Genomic DNA, 26,606 nt, shown 5'->3' on the forward strand with positions numbered 1-26,606 from the left:
TAGAGGAAGGCCGTAGAGAGGTCCTGGTTACATTGTGACCTATAGTTCTGTCTTTCCGGTCTGTAATCGTTTCCGGTGGATCCCAGAAAACATCCTATGATTTTTTTTTAAAAGAAATCTAAGAACCTCTCTGAACAGTATCACTTCAGAAGTCACCAAAATCATCCATATGGTTATTGTTAAGGCATGTAGATATGACATTCTCTCATGAAAAACCCTCACTTAGGTTACGGAGCATATTGTACTTTCCCTAAATATAGGTCTTTTTTTTTCTTTAATTACCATACTTAAATCTATGTTGAAATAATACACACACAGAGACTTCAATTTGTTTCAACCTGACTGGGAGCAGATTATCTGTGAAGACGCATCTCAGCGTGCAGCTTTGTTTCTCAGTCCTACTAATAGGACAGTTGTAGGGCTTGTCATGAAATAAGAGAATTTGTGTGAAGATCAAAGCCACTGTGGAGTCCATCTTTATCATTTTGTATGTGAAGAACCAGGGTTATAACAATAAATTGAGTCTATATCAAGCGATATTGCTAACAGAACCACGTCTTGTAGTAAAGCTGTTTCTTCAGTCAGGCCATTGCCATCATAAGCCATTTTTGTTGACCTACTTTGGCTCATATGTCTGTACAATTCAGTGATGGTCAGGTCTATACTAATGTTAATGATGCTGTTAATACTCCCTCCTAGAAGAAGTGACTAGGTTCTCCTCACTCCTGCCTTAGATGCATATGTCTTAGTGGCTACTAGAGTATACATAGGGGGTAGATGGACTAGGGAAGGGTCTTTGGTGACATTTCTACAAGGTGAGCCAATTTAGAGGAAACGTCTCAGTGATGTACCCATTTTAAGTGATACTTGCTCTTTACATAACCACGACAGATCACAAAGGTTCACAGGCTGAACTTAGAATTCTGTTTTGGATGCTTGGGCAGAAAATTCTTCATGATTTTATGAAAAATGTCACAAAACAGGTAATATTTTAGGATTTCTGAGTTAGTCTTCTACCCATTATTTGCTTAGATTTTGTGAGAAGTATAACTTAAAATTCTTTGGAATCTCTGGTGCAATTTGAGATGAATTTTTCTAAATTCCGTTGTAATTCTCAAATTTATCCTGAATCAGCACTAGTTTGTTGTAGTTTCTTCTAGTTGGAAAAGCATACATACCATTATATAGATGAAACATTTACATGCTGTGTAGTAAGACATAATGCGATTCAATAGCAGTAAGTTATCTTACCTCATTAAATCGATGTATCATTTTGCCCTTTTGAACATCCCAAATAAAAGCACCATTTTGGGAAGTGGCACCCGCAATGCAATCGGAATCACCTTAGGACACAAGTGGTCAGAGATTACACATTCAATATTTTGTAACAATATGATTCTCTTTTAAAATGTAATTTCTGATCAGGTGGTTGCAACACATGCCTTTAATCCCAGCACTCAGGAGGCAGAGATAGGTGTATCTCTGAGTTCGAGGACAGTCTGGTTTACAGAGCAAGTTCAAGGACAGGTTCCAAAGCCAAACAGAGAAGTCTTGTCTTGAAAAAAAAAAAAACAAAAAAACAAAACCAAAAACCAAACCAAACCAAATTCTAAAAATGTAAGACTCTGCATTTATTTAAGAATCATAGTTAATAATAATTTTTTATTTCTGTGGGGAGGGGCATGTATGTTTTGGAACTTGGAGGGAGGTTATAGGAATTGGTTTTCCCAGTCTACAGTGCAGGTACCAGGAGATTCAACTCAGGCCACTGGGCTTGGCAATAAACTCTGTTTCCCAAACACTGGACCCATAGTTGACAATATTTACAATGGAAATTTTGCAAAGTATAATTATAAAAATTTCATCAATGTGTCAAGTATGAAAGAGAACAAATAAATGAATATATTGGCTATACAACTTCAATAGTTACATGATCAATTTATTTAGTCTATACCTCCTACTAAATTTTTGGGACAAATATCTGATAACATCTTGAGATCAATAAAAAATTCATAATAGAAGTTGAAAAGACAGGAATGTCTCTATTATCAAGCCAAGTACTATAGGCCGCATCTGCCAAGTTATCAGTTGCTGCTAAGTATTCCATGAATGTATAATATGTTTCCTATTCATATTTCCTAACTATCAAGTAACATTTTATTGATTATGAAAATATATTTGTAAGGTGATAAAATTTTAAAAAATCAGTTGAAAATACAAACAATACTTCTTTTTTGAAAAAATGAAGTGATGGCAGAGGGTCATGTGTCTATGTGTTACTTTCATTGGTTAATAAAGAAACTGCCTTGGCCCTTTGATAGGACAGAAAATTAGGTAGGCAGGGAAGACAGAACAGAATGCTGGGAGGAAGAAGGCGGTGAGGCAGACACGATGAAGCTCCAGCCCAGGATGGACGTAGGAAGATTATCTTTCCAGGTAAGCCACCACATTGTGGTGCTACACAGATTATAAGAAATGGGTTAATCAAGATGTGAGAATTAGCCAATAAGAGGCTGAAACTAATGGGCCAGGCAGTGTTTAAAAGAATACAACTTGTGTGTTGTTATTTCGGGTGTAAAGCTAGCCGTGCCAGAGCTGGGCGGGACGAAAAGCAGGCCTGCTGCTCCTTTCTACAATGAAAAAAATACACAAAATTGAAACCATTGCCTAGAAGTTTTTATTTTCACAAATCTGAATCACAGGAACATTTTCAGAAAAAAATTTTATCATGCAAAATCAATTAATCTTTAAAGGCAGAACTCTACAAATACAGCCAAAATTAGATAATATTCAAATCATCTATATTTACTGTAAGTTTTCTATGTGGCTGTTATTGTAATAGCCCAGGAATCAAAGTTCTTTTGCAGGTGAGCTATATTACAGCCTTACATCTCACAGATGTAATAATAATAATAATAATGCTATTAATTTGCCTCTTACAGCCACTTGGAACAAGATTAAATCTGGATGAAGAAGATAAATTTGAATAAAATCAGGAAAGTCACTTGATTTCATTCTGAATTTTAATAAAAGGAAGTCTTACCTGGAGCCCATGAAAGCGCAAAAATGACCCCTTCATTACCAGGAGATGTATACAGGGCTGTTAAGGTGTTTATATCCCAGACTTTTATAGTGCCATCATATGAAGCTGTTGCTAAAAGATTTGGATCATCAGGTTTGAATTTGCAGTCAAATATAGTTTCCACATGGCCCTAGAATTAATTAGTTTTTTTTAAAAAAAATCACATATGGAGGAACCCCTTATTAATAAAGCACAAAACATAATAAAATTTATACATGTACAGTGACAAGAACACACATAAGGACATAATTTCCACTATTTATACTTAAGATATTTTTCCTGTGGCTGCGCTTTCAAATTGCAGCTTTGGAAACCTGAAACCTCACATGGCAAAATCAAATATTTCTTGTTTCTTTGTGCCAAAAGGAAAAGATATGTCCAAGAGAGAAAAAAATAGAATTTTTCTTCATTTCAAAGCCTTGTTTTGAAGGTTTTTGATGCCCAGTGAGGCAGCAACTAGAAGGAGGCTTCCCAAATGCTAAGTAATGCGTGAGAGTCAGGCCTGGTCAACAGATCAACATGTTGGGATTATTCAGAAGTGGTAGAAATTTCAGGAGGTACGGTCTCATGAACAGATGTAGGTCTTGGGGGCCCTGTTTAGGGTGTATCTCTTTGGTTCCCCCCACACTACCTCTGCTTCCTGGCGGCCAAGAGCACATGCCAGTCATTTTTCTTTCAATAATATACTGCTGCCTACTCCTTCCTTCCTTCTCTTCTGTGGAGCTAGAGACTAAATCACGTCTCAAACACAAGACAAACCATGTACCAATGGGCCACATCCCCAGCTTTTTGTTGCTGTTGTTATTCTGTGTTATTTTCTACAATGTTTTAACAACAAAAACATCAGCACGTTATTACCTACAGAATAATGTTCTTTTTTATATACTGAATCACAGGTGTATATAAATATCACAGATCTGCAGAAAATAAGCATGGTGACTAACAGAAGGGAAAACTGAAGACATACCAGTTCCCTAAGAAAATCCCACTTCCTGGCTCCCATGTCATAAAGCCCAACGCCACCATCCAGGAAACAGCACACCACATGACCAGGAGGAAGAGAAAATGCTTGATTCTGTGTCGCATTCGGGGGAGGGTCCGCTTCACTTGTTGAAGACGTATAATGATTTTTGTTTGGAGACCGGACTGAAACTAAAATAGGATTGAACAATAAACAATCATTTTTCTCTAGAATGAAATTACAGGACCTAATTTATATTTCAACTTTCCGCTTTCTTCTAAATTTATATCTATCAATGAGTACAATTTCTACTTCCTCAGAATCACCAAAACTACGAAAATATGAACATAAAACTTGATTATGATAAAGAAGTACATACAAGTACAGACAAATCAATATGACTGAAAATTAGTCAGAAATCTTATTCTTTTAAGAATATGTTGCTTGTTATCTCCAAAAATTAAAATATGATATTATTATTTCTAAAAGTTTTCTTTCCAAATACTGTCATAGTAAGCCAGAAATGACAGCTCAGCAGTTAAGAGAGCTGGCTGTACAATCACAAGAACTAGAGTTAAAATTCAATCTCCTATGTAACAAACCTGGATGCCTTATGGATATATGAAGCTCTATCTCTAGTGGATCCCATGCCCTCTTCTACCTCCCCACATAAAGCCATACACACATGTGCATATGTACTCCACAATTACATGAAGAGACATATATCAGCACACACCAAAATAAAATGAACAGTACAAAAGCTTCATACTCAACCACACACATAGGTGATGTTTTTCTATCATATAACTTTATGAGTTAATGTTCAAGTCAGTAAGAATTGCTTGTATTGCTTGATGCCATTGTAAATTATCAGTACAACCTATTATTAATTACTCATTGAAATATGCATAAGTACTTCTTAGTATTTTATTTTCTGTTTAAAACATAAGAAAGTTCTTGTTGCATTCAATATGGATGTTGCTCATTTCTTTGATCCTGAGAGTGATGGGGAGTCTAAACCAGAATGGATAATAAGAAAATAGGCATTTGATAGTAATCAGTTTAGTTCAACGACATATAGTATGGGTGAAAGTTAACATGATCCATAATATTTCTTGAATATTTTAATTATTTCAGATCATGTGTGGTCTTGACAAACTTTCTTCATCAATCTCTTAGAATTCTTGTAGTTTATAATTAAATGTCTTTACTTTTAAATTTCATTTCATAATGGTTCTTAGTTCATGGTATTGTGTTCAATGCAAAGTAGGAAAATAAGCCTGCAAGTCTGCCTAACAACAGTATTTGAAAGATACTACTCAAAAATGACAATATTATTATGTGCTTCTTTACAATTTTGGGCTTTTTACTAATAGACATGGTGACTTCTATAGTCAGAAAAATATGAAAGAAAAGGATTATGAAGTCTAAGTCTTTCCACAATATTAAAATTCATAATGGCAGAACAAAGAAAGTAATGCCGACAGAAAAAGCACCTAGAAGCAATGTGCAATGTGCTAGCTAGCCTCTCAAACATCCTCCTCCTAATTCCTCTAAACCTACGTTCAAATTCCTGAAAAGCTGGGACTCTACAGAAAGGTTCAATGGTTGGGGTTCAAATATAGTAACTTTGAACTATTTATCAATTTTATCTAATTCTCTGAATTAGAACAAAAAACATTAATTTGAATAGTCATTATTAATTATTTTTATTTGTTTAAAGAAAAATAGACTCAAGTAAGGAGGAAATGACTATTCTAGATTAGTGTGTGTGTGTGCGCATGTATGTATGTGCGCATGTGTGTGCATGGTGTGTGTCTGTATCTGAGTGTACACTACATGTGTGCAGGTTCCTGTAAAGGCCAGATGAAGGTGTCAGATGTCCTGAAGCTGGGGTAACAATGTAACGTGTGAGCTGCCTGAATTTTAGTGTTGGGAACTGAACTCAAGTCCTCTGAAAGAACAGCAAGCTCTCTTTTAACCACTAAGTGCCAATCCTAGATTATTGTTTTAATCAAAAGCCCCATGTGAGGCTGTTCAATACACTGTGGTATATATATATATATATTTCTAAAGCTATATGAATATGCAGCCAACACTGAATGAACTCAGCAAATCATATTTAAGCTGATTCTTTTATGTTTATCTGTGATAGCAATGGCTAAAGAAGAGAAGTCTATGAATTTGGGGGATCAGACATTGGAGGCGGAGGAAATTTATTTAATTATGTTTTATTGGAGGAGAGAGTTCTTTAGTCCACAGTTTTGCAGTCACAATATGGATACACTACCAGCTATGCACAATTATAATAGACCTAGTAGAAAGTCAATTTTATTCTTGCTTACTTTATTCAAAAACATCTAATTAAAAATTATTCCAATGTTCCAGATTGTTTATTTAGAAAATGTGTTTTATTATTTATCTAACATTAGAAAAGCACAAATAACCAGAAAATAATGTGCAAAAAAGAGTAGAGATGATTAAAAATTCTATAAATTCGGTGACATCTGATAGCCAAAATTGAAACCCAGATTTCTAAGTCCTATAATTTGAATACTGATATTATTTTAACATTTTTGCTATAAACTTTGTAGCTTGTAAATGATGTATACTTAAAACATTAATTATATCTGCAGTGGTAATTTTATTTAATCTCACCATTCTTGATAATTTCTATCAATATCATTGTTTCATCCTCTTCACAGCAATAATTTAAGAGTATTTGAATATTATCATTCAATGGCATTTTGCAAATATAGGTTGGCTTTAAATAGTTCTATATAAGGAATCCAAATTATTCTGTGGATTTGATGGTTTCTTTAGCATGGATATTTTCAAAGATAATTCTCTAAAGTGTTTTTCAGCAGTATAAAATATGATACATTTATGTTGTGATATCACTTTATGTGCAGAAATTTGATACTGTGAAATAGTAAAACTTCTATATTTTTACTTACATTTCTTCTTTGGAGGAGAATTAACTACATGTAAGCAATGAAATCCAGTTTTCTTTAATTTAAAATTATCAATAGGTGTTGTTCTTGAAACATTCCAAATGCGCAAAACGCCCACTTGAGAATCTAGTCAGATCATCAGAAATGCAAATGTCAATTTATTTGTTTGATAGTAAAATATCCAGTATGAGAAGTAACAACAAGACGTCCAGCAGCAGTCACTGTATCACTGAAATATTAATGATAGCCTGCTCTAGTTTCAAATTTGGGACATGTTTATTTTTTATTCCATTACACTCTGTCACGGGGTTAGAAACCTCCTTCCCTACGTGTCCACTGTGAAGGTCAGATAGGATGATCACAGTCAATCTCCATTGACAACACTCACTCTAGGAAGTGGTCCAGCAGAGAAACTTGTCCACTTCTAACAATAAGCATTCCTTCTATATTAAAATATCCATCAACCGCTTATTATCTGCTTCCAGTAAAATAAATCAAACATGCTTAAAAATCAATTAGAGAACTGCTGTCCCCTCCAAACCTTTCCTTAATACCTGGCATGGAGAACAGTCTGCCCATGTCTCAAACAATCACACACATCATAATATCACCTTATTACACAGCAATTTTACCAGTGTTTATAAGTTAACAGAATTATAAAAGTTCACATAACAGTTCTATACTGATGCTCATAATAACAATATTATTCATAATCACCTACAGAGCAAATAGTATAAATAGATACCAATGACATGATGGGATATTACTTATGACAGGAAGGAGTAAAATACTGTTCTATACTACAACACAGACGAATCTTGGAAATAATGTATTAAGTTAAAGAAGCAAACACAAAAGACCATATTTGGAATGATTGCCTGAAAAGCCCCAAATAGGTAAACTCAGGGGCAGAGAGTAGATTGTCTGTTTAGATGCATGTGTGGTTTTCAGGGTGTAGAAAGGAACAGTCGAACTTGGTTATTAGGGGGTACAGGTTTTGTTGGGAAAAAAAATAAACACTCTGGATTGAGATAATGGCCATAAATCCTTGAGGATAGACTAGAAACCACTGAACTGTAGTTGAAACAGGTGAATTTTGTGGTAAGTGAAGTTTATCTTAATAGTAATAAATCTATTTAAAATTTTCTTATCTATTATTCATAAAATCTCATAAACTTATTAAAGTTTGCTAAGATATGTAAATCAGGAATCCATCCATTCTTTATTTTTTTTTTTAAAAAAGATCTATTTATTTATTGTGTATACAACATTCTGTCTGCATGTCTGCCTACAGGCTAGAAGAGGGTACCAGATCTCATTACAGATGGTGGTGAGCCACCATGTGGTTGCTGGGAATTGAACTCAGGACCTCACTGGAAAAGCAGCTATTGCTCTTAACCTCTGAGCCATTGCTCCAGCCCCTCATCTATTCTTTATTTAAATTAAATCTGCAAAAGTAAAACAAGTACAGAATCCCACAAACCACTGAGATGAAAAATGAAAAATAATATTATTTTATGCCATGTAAATGTAACCCTCATGGAATGTTTGACTTTCTTTCTCTGTGTTGCTTTCTCTCTCTCTCTCTCTCTCTCTCTCTCTCTCTCTCTCTCTCTCTCTCTCTCTCTCTTTCTCTCTCTCTCTCTCTCTCTCTCTCTCTCTCTCTCTTCTCTCTCTCCTCTCTCTCTCCCTCCTCCTCCTCCTCCTCCTCCTTCTTCTTCTTCTTCCTCTCTCTCTCTCTCTCTCTCTCTCTCTCTCTCTCTCTCTCCTCTTCTCTCTCTCTCTTTTTCTCTCTGAGACTGAGTAAATGGTAATAGCTGAATGTCACATTGCTATGGCTACTCCTAAGTTGTTCTACCTTCTCAGATTTCATTACTCACCTTGATAGCCTCTCTCGGGTGGGAACTATTTACTACTTTCATTTTTAATCTGATTGAAAAGCCTTCACTGCCTTAACATATCTGGCGACAATCTGTTAAAATTAGTGAGGTTAATAGGGCTCCTATCAGAAAATTTGATTGTTTTCCAATCAGTACCTTTATTATCTCTCCACACCTGGAATCCAATTGGTTGTTGTTTATGCACATATAAACACAGGTACATGTATACACACACACAATATTACAATATAATTTCACACACAAGAAATATAGTGCCTTAATTTTACTTTACTCATGTCAATGACACACTTTATAAACCAGACACTTAGATATTGAGTATTTGTGATGTTAATTAACAAGTTTTATGAAGTCAACTAACAAAATACAATGTATCTAATTCAGTTAGTGAATATTCATGCATTCGAACCTTTCAGGAATATGGATACATTACCTCCGGTTATAAACATGCCTGGGGCACTGGGAATCCAGGCTAAGCACTGCACAGACACGGCTGTGCTGGGAAAACTGAACGTTGTGATGCAATAAAGTGACTCCGAATCCAGCAGACGAATGCCATGCTGCAAATTCGCCACCAGGAGATAGTCAGTGGACAGTGGGTCCCACTCCAGGGCTGTCACTGGGTCCTCTTCATCTGTTCCCTCAAGATTCTCAGGTCTCAGAACGTGCTTCTGATGTTTACTACCTAGTCCATAAACAGAAAATTGTTTCAATGAGCTTCAAAGATCATTGTTTCATTGTTGCTTTCTACCGTATGTCTCCAGTCTGAGACTCCAGAAGGCATCGATGACATGTGAATGGCAGAATTGTGTGCCCTGATAATGCGAGACAGGGTTAATGGCTTTGCTTTGATATTCTTGAGAGCTCTATGTATTTCACATACTTATTACTGAAAATCTGAAAGAAAAAGGTGTGCTTCTCTAGTCAGAAAAAAATTCACTTTCTCATGACAGGACAGGGATGGGGAAGTAGTTGGGGAATAGAAAATATCAGTAAAATGTTTTTTGAAAGGAAAAACAGTAACTTTGGAGTGGGTTTCCTAGGTCCACACTCAGGTTTTTACTGACTAGCTTTGCTCTCCTGAACAAGACACAGTCTTTGATGCCTGAGCTTCTCTGGTTTTACAATGGAGGGTTCAGTATTGGTGCACAGAGATTGGAAAGCCATTACATGAGTAGCTCGTTAAAGAACTGATCACAGTAGGCTCCGTTACAAGCGGCATTATCAGTATTTTCAGTTAATTCCCTTCTCAGTCATCATCATTAGTTATCATAATTCAAACCAGAGCATTAAAGCAAGAAATTCAAGGTGAGCCAAAATTAGCCAAAATAAACTTTTTGTTTTTCAAGTTGTTCATTCTCAGACTAAAAATACATGAATGTGAATAAGAAAATAGATTTGCTAAGAAAAAAAGATGATATCAAGATAAATAAATACTTACCAGGCTGAAAAATTGATATGCTTCCATCCATATGACCAAATACAACTTTTCCCTTCTTTTGGGTGTTCCATCTAAATATACAGATATCGGACACAAAACTATGAGCTTCTTTGTGTACAGACACTCCACTATCTGGTCCTGAGATAGTCCAAATGAGCAGAGGCCCTTTCTGGGAAACAAATGCCACAGCATTGTCTGTGTTCCAGCACCAGCCGAGACAGGCAGGTGTCCCTGGAAAAAATTAAATGCAGACACACAAAACAGAAAGATGGGCATAAGATTCTAACATCTTGCCTGGTGGTGGTGGCACATACCTTTAATCCCAGCACTCGGGAGGCAGAGTCAGGTTGAGTTTGAAACCAGCCTGGTCTACAAGAACTAGTTCCAGGACAGCCTCCAAAGCTACAGAGAAACCCTGTCTCAAAAAATGAAAAACAAACAAAACAAAACAAAACAAAAAACAAAGATTCTTACAGCTATTGTTTGCACTGCACATTTATCAAAATTCAAATGTAAGAATTATTTCATTATTTTAAAAAACAATCAACTTCTTAATATGGGAATTATACTTACAAGATAACCTTTAAAATTACAGGGAATATACATAGAGAATACCAACTCATTTAATCCAGCAATTTTTACATTTGAAATATGCAAGGCTACTCAATATGTTTCTGTGTAGAGCTAGTGACAACTTTAACATTGAATAATTGAGCAAATCTAACACTTATTCCACTAGATAGATTACTAAGGGAGAAACAAAAATAGATATGAAAAACACACAGATCCAACACTGTATGTGGGAGTGAAAATTTTGTTAAAAATAACAATATTTAAACATTTCTAAATAAAGTATTACAGCCTTCAGTTTCAAACTAGGAAAATATTTGGATATAACCTGGAGGAATTATCAATTAGTCTTTAAAAAAATTTTCAAAGCAAAATTAAAACAAAATTTTCCCACACTATTATGACAGTCATTTAATTTTTTTCTACAAGCGGCTGTGAAAAAGTCCCTTTAAACTGTGTATCCAGAGACACGGGGGTCTAAGGCGAAGTGAAAAAGTCTTTTTAAGTTGTATATCCAGAGACACAGGGGACTTTGACTCAGGATCTAAAGCTGACTCTGCAGCAGATACATTAGATTCACAGAAGGTTTGGTCATTAATATTTGACAAAGGTAGGTATTATTTATCTGTGCTTCCTATTATTTTCAAACATAGGTCAATACAGACTCTGTGCTGTTGAATTTATGAGAAAACGCATCACAAATCTTTAGTTTCTTTATCATAAAATATTAAATTAATTTCAAGTAGAGTATTCTGTCTTCTATAAGATCATTTACAAAAACAAAGTATTTGGTATATATACTATTATTACTGTAAGCAATATTAGAATGATTCATAGAACGTTTGATTAACTGAAATGATCAGAAAAAAAATGTAGAGATATGAAAACTTCTGACTCAGGCCACGAATAGCTGTTTTTATGTCAAAGTGGATTTTTTTTCTCAGTGATACACTAAAAACATCAAAGAAGAACTGTCAACTATATTAATAGACATTCACTAAATGGTTGGCTTTATAAATACCCTTCTCAGAGCTTGAAGCAAATTTTACTCGGTATCTAATCACTGGTTATTCCAATAAAAACCAGATTACATGAATTTAGAAGTAAAATTCACCTTTTACAGTTGCAAATTATTCTAATTTGGAAAACACCTGAAAACCACACTTGAGTAACAAAATATATCTTTTTCCCTGAACTTTTAAACATTTTTAGTGACCTAAATTGAAAAGGCAATATATTGAATATGTTAAATATTGCTAGAAAGTAAAAGAAAAAAAGGTTGTACTGTTACAGAAAACTTAGAGATAAAGGTATATATGAATTACTACTATTGCAAGTACATGTTAGAATATAATAAAGAAATCTTGAACAAATTTAAACTACTACAATAGTTGTGTCTCAGTTTCTTTCTTTTTTCTTTTTCTTTTTTCTTTTGTTTTTGGTTTTTCGAGACAGGGTTTCTCTGTAGCTTTGGTGCCCATCCCGGAAGTAGCTCTTGTAGACCAGGCTGGCCTAGAACTCCCAGAGATCCGCCTGCCTCTGCCTCCCGAGTGCTGGGATTAAAGGTGTGCACCACCACCGCCCGGCTGTGTCTCAGTTTCTATCTCAAACTTATTTATATTACTTTTAAAAGAAATTCAATATTGACAGTATATCTAGAAATACCTTATACAATTATAAATAATCATCAAATTATCACTGGAACTGAAAAATAAAGTGAACTATGATATTGAAGATAAGATCATTATTCAATTATATCATCATTATAGATCAAATTAAAGCCCAATGGTGAGTAAAATAAAGTTGAGATATTATCAAATTCCCAAAGACCTGTTAGTTGAAACAAGCTTTTATCTTTACCATATCACACAGAAAGTCACAAAACGAGCCCAGCAGTACATCATGGAGATGCATATTGTCTGCATATTCTCGTCCTATGTGTCACAGATCATTAGGGAATACCCTAATAAGAAGACAAGGCCTGCTACTTACCTAATCAATTTTTCTACTTTGATTTGTGTACTTATTCAAGAAATTCTCATATTAAATTTTAACATTAGTTTGATTATTTGTAGCTGGTTACATCCTTAGTTAATAACATCCTCTATGAATATTTTATTTTAAGAAGTTTTGCTTCATTTTTGTACCATGCACTTGCATTTCATATACGTTACTACTAGAAATTTTAAATATTGTTTAAAATCTAAACTAATTAAACAGATGGTGATTATCGAAACAGAAATATTTTACTTTGATAAAATACTTAGTGGTAAGTATACCTTTGATGTGGTCAAGTTTAGCAATGACTTTCTGCTCTGCAACGTTCCAAACGATCACCAAATTATCAGTGCTGCCACTTGCAAACAGGTCAGGGTTATGTGGGCACCAAGAGATTGCCGTGATGGTCTTTTTATGTTCCGACATGATTGCATGAAGTTTGAACTCATTATAACGGTGATCCAACTAAAACGAAGCACAACAAGCAGTTCAGTCTCCTCTTTCAGTCCTGTGCTCTTTATTAGAAATCATACTATATAAAACAAACCGTGCACAGAAAGACTGGTTTGCATAATAATAAATTTAATTTATGCCTTGGTTTTCATACAACTGAATTCAGTGAGCTGAAGGAAACCACTTGGAAAAAAAACTGAAGAAGCAATGATTTTAAATTAGAAGTAGTCAATTGTTTACATTTTAAACATGCATATTTTATAAATTTATGACATTTTTATCAATGTTTCATGAAATACAAAAGCCCTGTTGATTCAGAATCTTTTAAATAATTTCACGAATTTAAATTAAAAATTAGATTAAAGGGTTGGAGAGATGGCTCAGCGGTTAAGAGTACTGCCTGCTCTTCCAAAGGTCCTGAGTTCAATTCCCAGCAACCACATGGTGGCTCACAACCATCTGTAATGAAGTCTGGTGCCCTCTTCTGGCCTGCAGGCATACACGCAGACAGAATATTGTATACATAATAAGTAAATAAATATTTTTTTTAAATTAGGTTAAATAAATCGACTTCGTTTTTTTTACAGAAAAACATAAATAGGTTTTAGTTTAAAATAAGTTTATTAATAAAAACCACTTAACTGTTTATAACAACTTTTAAGAAGTTTTCAATGATGTGCAAAAACAGTTCTCCAAAATATTAAAGGTGTTTCCTTTTTAAAATGTATTTCTTTGACTGTCTCAGGAATGTATTTAATGTATTCTGGTTATGGTTTCCCACTAGTCTCTCTTACTTTCCCCTGAACCTATCAACTCAACTCACCTCCTCCCTATCTTCCCTTTCCTAGATAAATGATTTTGAGTGTGTGTGTGTGTGTGTGTGTGTGTGTGTGTGTGTGTATGTGAGGGGGGGGAACCTGTTTAGTTTAACCAGGACTAACTGTGAGAGTGTTGGATTAGGATAATCCACTGGAATTTGATGGGGCCAGCAGTGCCACCACAAGGAATTCAATGACTGGCCCTCTCCCTGAATATAAAGAAGCTCAGGACAAATGGCTAACCCCAAGGAGCCTATTAGCATTACCAAAGTGTCTGTTTGGTCTCTAGCAAGTACCTGTTAGGGAGCCCAGGCTCCACTCAACACTTCTCACCCAGCCCCCTACCCTAAACTTCAGCAGCCCTGAACCTCACTTCCCTTTCCCCAGCTTCCTCCTATGTAACTGCCATCTTGGCCACAGCTCTCTTGTTGGCTTCTAGGTTCTCTCTCTCTCTCTCTCTCTCTCTCTCTCTCTCTCTCTCTCTCTCTCTTTCTGAAATGATTCAGCTACTCATTTTTAAACTAGTTATGGTGTAACAGACCCTATATATCATTGTCTCGGTGTGTGTGAGTTTGTATGTGTAAGTGCCTCCAATTAATTATTACTGTAGAAATTAATTTCATATTATTTTATCACTTGAATTTATTATGTCTTGTACGTTCACATATCAGTGAACCTTCACAGTAGCCCTTGAAGTTTTAAAAACCTTTAAATTAAAGGTTAGCTCTTTTTTTAACCATATGCTTGAGGTAAAATCCCACGTGCTAACATACTGTATAGTTTCCTACATGATCAAACTTCTATCTCATTGTTCCCTTGGCCTCTAATGCTTTCCTCACTGATTTTCTCATTATTCTTCACTCAGCACCCCAGAATATGAGTTCAAAAATCACTCCTCAGAAACACACTTTCAGACCAAGTTCCTTAAATTCATGATCTCTCCATAAAACACAGCCTGGAAGACTCTGGCCTGTTGTATATTTCATAGGCCATGTGCCACCGAATCGCTTTTTATTTTTTAATTATTATGTATGACTCCTCAGGCTCTTATTCTTATGAAGAGGACAGTGTCTACAAGGAGGGTCAGCCTCATTGGCTCCTAGTTGCATTTCTAGAGTCAAGATTCAGAAAACACTAAAAAAAAAAAAAAAAAAAAAAAAAAAAAAAAAAAAAAAACCAACACACCCTTATGTTACTGCTCAGCATTTCAATAGCTCTCCTCTTTGCTATACCAACAAGCTACAGTGAATACCATGGTGTAAACAATATTGAGTAAAGGCCTAGCCATTTCCCGAGACTCCTCTTCCATAAAATTTTCTCTTTCTTTAATTATAGCTTTTCTTTGACAATTTGGATGACATGAATGCTTACATCTGGCTAGCACTGCAAGTGATAACAATTTTAGGGTGTCCTATTTGCATAACTATTTACTTTGTGTAGCTATTTCATTTTAAAATTCAAAATTGGTTAGCAGTGTAAACTATCTTAAGCAATACTGTGAGTGTCCCCAATGAGTCTAACAAACAAGTGTGCTCTATGTATTAGCAGTTCAACAGAAATATCTCTATATACACAGATACATGAAGAAGCAATGTATTGTATTCCAGTGATCTTCGTTGACTTTACTATCATAGTGTAGAATGTTAATTTATTAATAACTCCTATTATAACAGTATTATGAAACTCTTCTGTTACACTGATAGGGATCATAAATTGCTATTTGAATAATTTAGCTTAATATATTTTCTTCATTGTATTTGAACAGATATATCAAATTCTAATGCCAGGTAGAAAAAAATACCATTTAATAACATAGAAAATATGCTAACAAATTATTGGTATATCTAAAATGTGACAGGTTATTTCACTTTAGCTACACAGTTAGTGTGCCCTGGTATCAGTAACTATTTAATAAACAGCCTCTGAAAAGAATTTTTTAAATTTGTGTATATGTGTGTGTATGTCTGCATGTGGGCATATAAATATAGCGCCCAAGGAGGCCAGAAAAGGGCACCAGATCTGAAGCTGGGGTTTTAGCCAGTTGTTAGCTGTCTGATGTGGGCTCTGGAAAACAAACTTAGGTTTTCTGAAAGAGCAGTTCATGTTCTGAAATCACTGACTCATTTCTTCAGACCCTAAAAATAATTTTAACATTTTCTCCTCATGTACCACATTTTGCAAAGCACTTTAGATGGCATTTAAAACCATACGCTTAAGTAAGATTAATATCATTGTTTAGTGATCTAATTTACAATGTTAATATAAATATTCAAAGCAAATATACAAATATCAATTAAATTATCATTTTTAATATTACATAGAGTTAATATAAACATTAATTCAGTAATAACGGTATCCACTAGAATCATAATTGAGATGATCCATGCTGTTAGACCTGGTAGATATAGATGGCCAGAGTTGCGCAGTATGCAAACCGGTCTCCGCTGGCAGCACACACGTCTTTGTTCCATGGCTGACACCCAGCAGCCAGCAGGCCCACTTGTCTGACCTGGGACATGGTTGCCTTAAAAGCAAATTTGAACAAGTGTCAATCATTTTCATCATTTGATACTGTGGATCATTTGATAAACTTCAGAACTTTATCTTCCATGTATCTTGCCTTTATGCACTGCAAATATATTGCTGGTAGTATAAATCTCAACCTAATATTTTCCAATAAAAATAGTTGAAATCACCAAATAGATTTCAAAGAAGGCAATTTGAGATAGAAAAGGCATTCATAAAATGGTAACTGCCATAAGACATGGACTAAGGCAGGACGCCTGTCAGGGTTGGTTAGGGTAGAGGGCAAGGGAAAAAGCATCTACATGGATTTAAAACAGAAACACTCAGATGTCCCTGTGACATATACCAGTTTTCAAATATCGGCAATTTATTCAAGGTAGCAAATCCAAATTTGAAATACAATGTGTGAATGTTGGGACAGCTATGACCTATTTTATTAAACCTGATGTTTTACATTGATCTTTATCCTTGGGAGGAAGGGGGACATTTGAAGTACATAAGACAGATAAACAAGCTGGGATAATGATATCCAAAATTGTTAGGAGGGGACAAAAAGAGAACTAGAAACTATATTTGAATGCCATTGTGATAGGAGAATAAGTATTTATGAAAACAACTATTTTTGTTTCTTTTCTATTGCTGATAAAACAACCAAGAAAAGCAAATTAAGCAAAGAAGAGATTATTTCAGTTTAGAGCTCCAGGTTAGAATCCATGGTTGCTTGGGAATCACAGAGGCAGGAGGGAGCTTCTCACAGCACATCCATACTCATGGAGAGAAAACAATGACCATAAACATGCCACAGTTCAGCTAGATTCTTTCCACTTAAATAGCTCAGGTCCCACCCATAATTAGGATGGGTCTTTCCACATCAATTGACTTAATCAGGACCCCCCCCCCACACACACACACACTTATACACAGGCATGCCTTCCATCCCCATACAGGCATGCCCCTCCCCCAGCAGGCTCCAAGGCCCAGTTCCCAGTTGATTTTGGAAATTGACAAGTGGACAGTTAAGAGTGACCATCTCGACAACCTTCTGCAATAGGTAACTGTAACACAGTGAAAGGTATCCAGGACAGAAACCAAGAATAGTAGCTAAAGACCGACTCTACTCTGGGTATGACTGTGAATTGAAAGACAACAAAACCCTCACATGGCTGCTTCTTGCAGCTACTTTTTTGGTATGTTGATAATATCTGATGCACAAAACTTATTTTTAAGAAGTCCTCTTTGCTCACCTTTTTCTTGGGTTTCCTGTGTTTCTTGTGTAATTCACAAGAAGACAATGAATTAGTATTGTGAATTTTCCCCTGTGATTTTATTCCAAGGCTTTAATTTTTCTATGAAGGACTCCTTAATTCTATGTAAATGTTAGGAGTTATTTTTTAATTTCTGCAAAAACATCATTTAGACTTTGGTAGAGAATACTCTGAATTTAAAGCCTACACTGTCATCTTAACCACATGAAATGTGTTTTTATTTATGTCTAGTTTCTTTTAACATTCTTTTGTTATTTTACTGGAAAAGTATTTTACATCTGTGGTTAAGCTAAGTACTGAATATTGAATCATTTTGAAGCTATGATAATTGGAAATGTCCTGATCTTGAACTTGCAACAATTTTCAAGCCCCAGCCTCCTCCCCTTCCCTCCCTCCGTCCCTCCGTCCCTCCCTCCCTCCCTCCCTCCCTCCCTCCCTCCCTCCCCCCTTCTCTCCCTCCCTTCCTCCTTCTCTCCCTCCCTCCCCCCTTCCCTCCCTATTTCTCTCACTCTCAGTGTGTGTGTGCATGTGTGTGTGTGTGTTGTGTGTGTGTGTGTGTGTGTCTGTGTGTGTAAGCCACTACCCTGCTTGCTGGGAAGTTTTTGATATTGATCCAACCTCTTTACTAATTATGGAATTACTTATAGTTTGTGTTTCTTCATGGGGTAATGCCTACTGGCTTTCTATTTCTGTAAAATTTTCAGTTCATCTAGTTAATCCAATTTGTTTGGGTATACTTCTCTTTAGTACTAGTTATAACAATTTTCATTTTTATAGACTAAAGTGACACTCACTTATAATGTTAATAATCTGTGTCTGTTCTCTTGTATTCTTACTCCATCTGACATATTTATCAATTGTGTTCCTCTGTTCAAGGAATAATTTTTAGTTTCGTTGATTTATCTCTATTATCTTTTTGGTCTCCATTTCATTTAACATTAGTATTCAATTTATAGTAGAATTTTACTGACTAGTTTATTTGTTTTCTCACTCCATTAAAATATAAAATTAGATTGTGATTTAAGATCTTCCTTGCTGATTAGTATCAAGTGCTATGTATCCCATTTTGGTGCTGCACTCCTTGTATCTGATGTTTGTGTATATTGTGTCTTTATCTTCATGCTTAAGTACTTCTTATATTATCTTGTAAGTTCTGATTTTCATATATTGGTTTTCTTAGAGGTTTTTATTTGCCTAATCTCCACAGATTAGACAATTTTACTGTTTCCTTTCTGTTACAAATTCTAATTGTATTTAAGTCTGATTAGAAAACACGTATTTCATGATAGTTATCTTTTAAAGTCTATTGAGACCTCATTTGTTGTCTGGTATATCAATCCTGGAAAATTTCTTCATTCAGAAGAATGTGCATGCAGTTGCTAAGTGAGCTGTTCTGTATGCATGTCTGTAGACCTACTTAGACTGATATTCACAGGACTCCATTTCCTTGACTTTGTTTTGGTTGACACACCATGCCTGTTTAATACTGAAAAAGTATTTAATTCTGTAACTATTGTTGGTGAATTCAATGTGCGTCCCTTCCATTCAGGTTTTACTTCATATGTTATCATGATCTTTTGGGAAGGATACTAGGTTTATAATATGTTGGATTTTTATTCACAATGCTTTGTCTCTTCTACATTCTTTGGGATCACTGACAATATTGTCTGATATTAACATAGGATACTTTCTTTTAGTTACTGTGTGAATGAAAAGAATTTTCATTTTTTCTGATTTATGAAATTTGTGTCTTAAGATTTAAAGATGATTAACTGTTAATACCATACAATCATTTTAAATTCAATGTTAGTCTCTCTCTTTTGCTTAGAGAATATTCTATTTAAAGCACAAGTGTCATAAGTGACAATACTGGTCCATTACAGAATATATACAGATATTCTTTCTATCATTCATTTGAATACTTATGTCTCTTAAGCCAACATCAGAGTTGTGGTGATACTACTTGTAGACTAGGGGTTTAAATTTTATGTTTTTAAAATCAGATGAACCATGATAATAGAATTACAAACCATTATTTACAACATTAGCTTTTATAGTTACCCATGTGTCTATTTTATTGAAATCATCATTATATCATATAGTGCAGTGGTAATGTTTTAGTGTCCTTTTCTCTTAGCCAGGAATATTCTCTTGAAAATGTTTTGGGACAGTTAAGCAGTAATGAATTCTTTCATATTTGTTTGCAGGATCATTTTTTAAAGATAGTTTGGTCAGATTTGGAAAGTTTGGTCGACAAACATTTTTTTTTCTTGCAGCAATTTCTTGTCTTTATGCTCTAGTCTCCAATGGATAAGAATCTTGATGGTTATCCTAGAGAGGGCACAGAGTATGTGACAATATGCTTCTCTCTTACTGGTTTCAAGATTCTGTGTCTTGTCTTTGCTCATAAAACGTTTGATCATACTGACTTCATTTGGAACTATTAAAATTCATGTCAATTGAATCTGGCTGAAATTTTGAAGACTCATGGTGAGTCATTCCGTGGCTGTACTTGCTAGTCTGTCTTCACATGTCCTCTCTCCTCTCTGAACACAAGAACATGCTAGTCTGCTGGTGCTATCTCCTAGGTCCTTCACTTTCAGTTACTTCTCTCAGTAGTTTTTTTTTTTTTTTTACAAGACAAGGTTTCTCTGTAGCTATGGAGTAGTGTTTTCTTTTTGTCCCGACAACAATTTCTATTTCCCTGCTTTCAAATCTACAGGCATATTTTCTCCTGTCTGCCAAAAAGTCTTATAAATTGTTGTAATGACATTTTAATTCAGTTATTGGACTTTTCACAACCTAACATTGCTCTTCTGATTATTTTATTATTCCATGGTCTTCACACACTATTGTCTTGATTTTCTCTATGTCTTCTTTTAGTTGTCTGGACACCTTTAAAATAGTCATTGTAAAGTCTTTGTCTAATAGACATATACATATATGTATATGTACATGTATACATAATATGTATATGTAATACTAGACAAGTACTCTACCACTAAGCGACATCTATCTCCAACCCTTCTCTTTATAGTCTTATTTTTAGACAAGGTCTCACTAAGTTGCTCAGGCTGGCCTTTAACTAGAACCCGTGAGCCATCTGTCCGGGCCTTCCAAGTAGGTAGGGTTACAGGCTAATAACCCCTCTTCGTTAGGTCTTGGTACTTTTGGTTTAAAAACTTGACATTTGAATTGAATGATATAATAGTTCTGGAAATTAGATTCTCTCTTATGCAGTATTTTCTGCCTTGTTATTAATTTCATTTATTGTTTTGTTTTCTTATCTGTCAAGGAGATCAGCTTTGGATAGAAACTAATGGGCTTCAGAGTTGTTTAAGCGTGTACCATTACCTTCCATATTAAATAGGTCTTGCAAATCTATGATACAATAAGTTACATTCCTTTATCTATTTTTATTTATTTGTATTTTGGTTTTTCTGAGACAGGGACCTGTTATGTTGTCCAGGATGTCATCTAACTCTCCTAATACAAGATGGTCTGAAATTGCACCAGTTCTCTGGCCTCTACCACGAGAATGCTGGGATTATAGGTGAGGAGGCCGCTCTCACTATTAACTCCATTTAAACTTTAGGACTGAAAAATCTTTCAAGCCAGATACTAAAATAGCAAATAGGAAAAATTAAAAATTGCATTTATTCTTAAAATCACTTGGTTTTGAATATAGTTTTTTAAACTATATATTGTGTATCAATAAACAAATAAATACTCTTGCACTAAAAAAAACATATTGGGCATTTTAATAAATCCTAGCATTTATCTAGAGTATTTTTTCAGCAGGATCATAAAATATAGATGTAAGACTTTTATAGATTTTATTAGGAGATGGAATGAAATTCTCAAACATCTCTGCTGTCAGCTTGAATAGTTACACAGTTCGTGATTCTCTATTACTAAAAATAGAAAATATTCAACTTAAGGGACATTTTTTTTTTTTTTTATTAAATTTATTTATTTATTAAAGATTTCTGTCTCTTCCCCGCCACCGCCTCCCATTTCCCTCCCCCTCCCCCAATTAAGTCTCCCCCCCCAGCCCGAAAGGCAATCAGGGTTCCCTGTCCTGTGGGAAGTCCAAGGAACCCCCACCTCCATCCAGGTTTTTAAATATATGCTGCAAAAGGTCACATGGAAAGACAAACGTTTTGCTGTAGCAAGTAACATTTTACAGATAGAAAAAAAATCCTCACTATCCTCACTTCATCATGTAGCATGGTTTGTGAGTCAGTTGAGTTTCATTTGTGTTCTAAACATCTGCTATTTGGGAAAAATAATCCTTTTGGTCCAGAAATAACACGAGCACCTTACTGAAAAACTAAGCTCAAAAGCAGACTGAATAATACAGACTTGTAGTGGGCTCAGGAAGAAAGCCTTTGCATTGTTAAAGCCACATGCAAATGACATGTGGTTGACATCAACAGAGATATTATTTTCATTTTGTTAACCTGTGTTCTAGGTTTGCTCTCAACCCCATATACAAAACGTGCAAAATTACACATGCACAGATTATGGCAAATATACTCTTTTGTAGTAAATGAAATATAGCAGAAAACAAGCCACAGAATTATTTTATATATTAGGGTTTTAGAGGTAGTGATGTTTACTTTTGAATGTGTGGGATTATTATAAAAGGATCAAGCTATTAAAATATAAATTATATGGAATTATAATACAGTTAAAATAAATTATAAAAGTTTATATATGTGTTTGTATATTTAAGTCATAAATCATTATTAAGTAAAGTATAAGTGTCAACTTATTGCTCTAAATATCAAATTTACACTTATATGTCAGTTTTGAAACTCAACATTTTGAGTTTGTAATTTTTAACTCAGAAATTTACTTTGTTTCTTACTAACATTTAAAAATGATAATCATATAGCCATATATATATATATCCATATATGTTTACACACACACATAAAAAGCACAACCTGTAAAATAAGCTGGACATCTGGTGGAGATAAAAGCCAATACTTTTGTGCCAGTTTTCAACAACTAAAATGTGAGTTTTCATCTCACCCATGCCTGTACACAAATGAGCAAAGTCTAAGCAAGAAGAAACCCAAATTCACAAAGACGATATGGCCAATTTTAGGGGTAAACTTTTTTGTGGTTTAAAATACTCTTTTAATGCCTTGGTTTAGTTACAAAGGCCCACAATAATATAGTGGCTGAAAAGGGAAAGACTCTAAACCCTCATGATCTCTATGTGATGTTCCAAAGGCACTTTAAAATAACATACATTTTAGTAAAAGGCATTTTTGTTAAAATCAGTTCTTCCTTGGCCCTAAATTATACTATCACCTTATGGATTGCATGTAAAAGAAAATCTTTTTTAAACATTAATATAAATTGTTGTTGTATTTAAGGTGTACTCACACACTTTAAAAGTGTGTTGACATCGTAATGCCATGTTTACTTCGTAGAGTTTGCATTCTGCTATTAGAACTCATAGGCTGAAATTTCCCCATTATTTTTATTGCATTATCTCATTATTGAAGTTTAGAATTCAGGATGGAGAGCTCTTTACTAAGTCACGGCATCTTTCCTGAAGAATGTTTAAAATTTACTTTATGCATGTTTTTCTGCAGAGACAGATGGCTACTAGATCCAGAATGTTTATCATCTTGTTCCACAGTAAAGAAAACAAAAAGAGTATACGGAAAAAAAATCCCAAGAGGCTATGCACTGCTGATCGCTTATAATTAAAAAGAAGTAAAATAATGATTAAATATTTGTGATTGATGTGATTAGAACAGAGTGCAGGGAAGCAAATATAAAGAGAAAAATGACTGCGTATCTTCAGTAGCATGTGCCACTGAACCGCAAGGAGGAGAACCATGGTCAAAGCTCACAAAAACACTGGCTCTTTTGTTCACAACTTAATGCAACGAAAATCCACAGTCTTCTCCTAAATATTAACAAATTCTCCATTGAAAAAGTAAAATTAAAAACTTTGCCATGGCATATTTTAAAGAAGACATTTTTCTTTTACCATTACAATGCAAATTATACTTTCTTCAGAATAATGGACTGAGTTGTCAAGGTAACATTTTAACTGCCTATGAAACAATTATAAATATTTTAATTTTCTTAAATTTATCCGATACTGTGGTACTCAGGATGTTTATTTTTCTTCTAATAATAGTATCATAATACTAAGTAGTATTAGCATACAACTTTTTTCTATTTAATTAAATGCTTTTATTTATGGGAAAAGGTTTGTAATAATTGATATTTTTACACACGAATCACATTCAAAATAGTATTTTATAGCTCAATCGTAAGACAGTCTGAAAATATTACTGGAATTTCTCTACAGAGGGATCATGCCTCAGGCTACCTAGCTGTGCAGAAGACTGGCGCAGAAATGCCACAGGTTCAAGGCCAGCCTAGGCAGTTTAATGAGATTCTGTCTCAAAACACAAATATAAAGAGGGCTGGGCATAGAGATCAGGGTAGAACAACCACTTAGCATCCAGAGGACCATAAGTACCAGTCAAAACTGAAAAAGAAAATCATCTACAATTGAAATGGGAAGGAACCTTTGGTCAGTGTAAAATTACAGCTATTGTCACAAATTATATTCTTACTTCTGTTTAAATGGCTACCATATTCTCAGAATCTTGTTTTACAAAATGTCTACAAATATAAGGAATGAGACAGAGCTCTAGGAAGAAAAGCAAGCAAGAAAAAAAAACCCTCACAGAAAATTGTAATTACAACATAAATATATCTTACTCTTTGTAGTCCTTCATACCAATCATCTTGCTCAAACCAATGAGAAATGTAAGTCATCCAAGCCATAGACTGTGTGTGCTTTAATCCAGTCAGTTGGAAGAACTGTCAGCACCTGAAGTAACAACAATGGGTTTCAACCAAACAAGTTTCACCAGGATCGCCCAGTGAAATCATGTTCAGTACAGCAAGCTAATACTAAACAAGCATTTCAACTGAAGCAGTTCTCATAACTTGCACAAAGCTATTGAGAGAAAGCTACATCAGAAATCCCCAACCTGTATTCAAAATTGAAAACCAAAGCAACTTTACGTTGTGGAGTTCCAGGAAATGACTATCAAATATTCGGCCTTAACTCACGTTCTAGAAACACCTTAGATTTGTTTTAAGGAACAAGCAAATGATTTATAAAAGTTAACAGGTTTTTTTTTTTTTAATTCCAGGAAAATAACAAAAGGGGAGCAAAATCCATCCATCATGTTTGTTTTTCCTACCATACTTGAGAGATAAATCATTTAGCATGTAATGAACTGCAGCTCAGGTAGCTGCGTCAAAATTTTAAAGGTTGTGCATCTCTTAATAAAGTGCTAAAAATTAGAGCATGATAAAAATCACAGTTTAATATTAGTTTAGTTTTATTTGTTCTGGGGAAAATAATTACTAGCTATAATGGTATAATGTAATATATACTACATTATATATGGTGCGGTGGTTTGAATAAAAATGGCTTCCATAGTCTCAAAGGGAGTAGCACTAATAGTGGCCTTATCGAAGTAGGCATGACTTTGTTGCAGGAAGAGCATCGCTAGGGGTGGGTTTTGAGTTCTCAAATGCTCCAGCAAGATCTAGTGTGACACTGACTTCCTGCTCCCCTCTGATGCAGATGTAGACCATCAGCTCCTTCTCCAGCATCATGTCTGCCTGCATGCTGTCATGCTTCCTATCATAATGATGTCTGAACTGTAAGTCAGCCCCAATTAAATGTTTTCCCTTCTAAGAGCTGTCATGGTTATGGTGTCTCTTCACAACAATAAAACCCTAACTATAAGATATGGAGAAAGAGTGTGTTTTGTGTTTCTATTTGAGTGACTTCGCCTTCACATAAAAGGATAAAGGCAAGCTTTGTTCTGCTGTGGAAAGGGGCACATGGGTGAAAATTCGCATCACTAGTTAGTTGAGAACAGTCTCATCCTTATTGTGATCCCTATTCTTTAGAAGTATTTTTACTAATGTCTGCTTGCAACTTCAGACCAAAAAGCATGGGCATAGATTCTGGCTACTACAGGAAGTTCCAAGTGCTTGTTTCTGTCATTCCATTTTGATATTGTCCCTCATTCTGGACCTTGGCTCTTCTGCCTGGCTCTTTATTTCACACAGAGAATTTTGTTCCTGATGACCTCAAAGTTGGAATCTCAGACATTTTCTTACCTTCCTATTCTCCTCTCTCTTTCTTATGCTGTTTTGACTTGCATTTTTTTTTTTTTGTTGTTGTTTCTTGAGACAGGGTTTATCTGTGTATAGCCCTCACTGTCCTGGAACTAGCTGTAGATCAGGCCAGCCCCGAACTCACAGAGATCCACCTGCTACTGCCTCCCAGGTGCTGGGATTAAAGGCGTGCATCACCACTGCCTGGGCGGCTTGCAATATTTGATCTAAGTCCTGCCATATGACTTTCATCTGTTATTGAATCTTAGCTAGCACCACTCATTTCAGTGACTGCTTCCTAGAGCCAATTCCTCTCCCCATGTATGGAGCCTACTCTAAGCTTGCAAATCTCATCAACTTCATTTCAAACTCCCTACTTAACCTAGAAACTTCAGATTTCTACCTAGTTATTTCAGTATCAACATGTTCAAACTAGCCTATGTCTTTCAAGGGAAG

At 35.0% G+C, this 26,606-nt stretch overlaps 1 protein-coding gene across 3 annotated transcripts in view; it reads right to left on the bottom strand.

Annotated features, from left to right (window-relative positions):
* Wdr17 (WD repeat domain 17) overlaps positions 1–26,606 on the bottom strand; it is an 82,002-nt gene that overhangs the window by 40,503 nt on the left and 14,893 nt on the right. For 2 of the 3 annotated variants that reach the window (XM_075986782.1, XM_075986781.1), the window contains exons 2-10: positions 24,729–24,840; positions 16,571–16,699; positions 13,186–13,369; positions 10,337–10,567; positions 9,329–9,580; positions 7,001–7,123; positions 4,050–4,234; positions 3,044–3,212; positions 1,252–1,343 (exon numbers count right to left, since the gene is read on the bottom strand). In XM_075986782.1, the coding sequence (XP_075842897.1) occupies positions 1,252–1,343; positions 3,044–3,212; positions 4,050–4,234; positions 7,001–7,123; positions 9,329–9,580; positions 10,337–10,567; positions 13,186–13,369; positions 16,571–16,699; positions 24,729–24,794 (1,431 nt within the window). In that variant the 5' untranslated portion in view covers positions 24,795–24,840. The remainder of the gene's footprint in view (positions 1–1,251; positions 1,344–3,043; positions 3,213–4,049; positions 4,235–7,000; positions 7,124–9,328; positions 9,581–10,336; positions 10,568–13,185; positions 13,370–16,570; positions 16,700–24,728; positions 24,841–26,606) is intronic. The other variant, XM_075986783.1, reaches the window with a different exon arrangement.

This window comes from Microtus pennsylvanicus, chromosome 9 (genome assembly GCF_037038515.1).
Source record: "Microtus pennsylvanicus isolate mMicPen1 chromosome 9, mMicPen1.hap1, whole genome shotgun sequence".
Lineage (NCBI taxonomy): Eukaryota > Metazoa > Chordata > Mammalia > Rodentia > Cricetidae > Microtus > Microtus pennsylvanicus.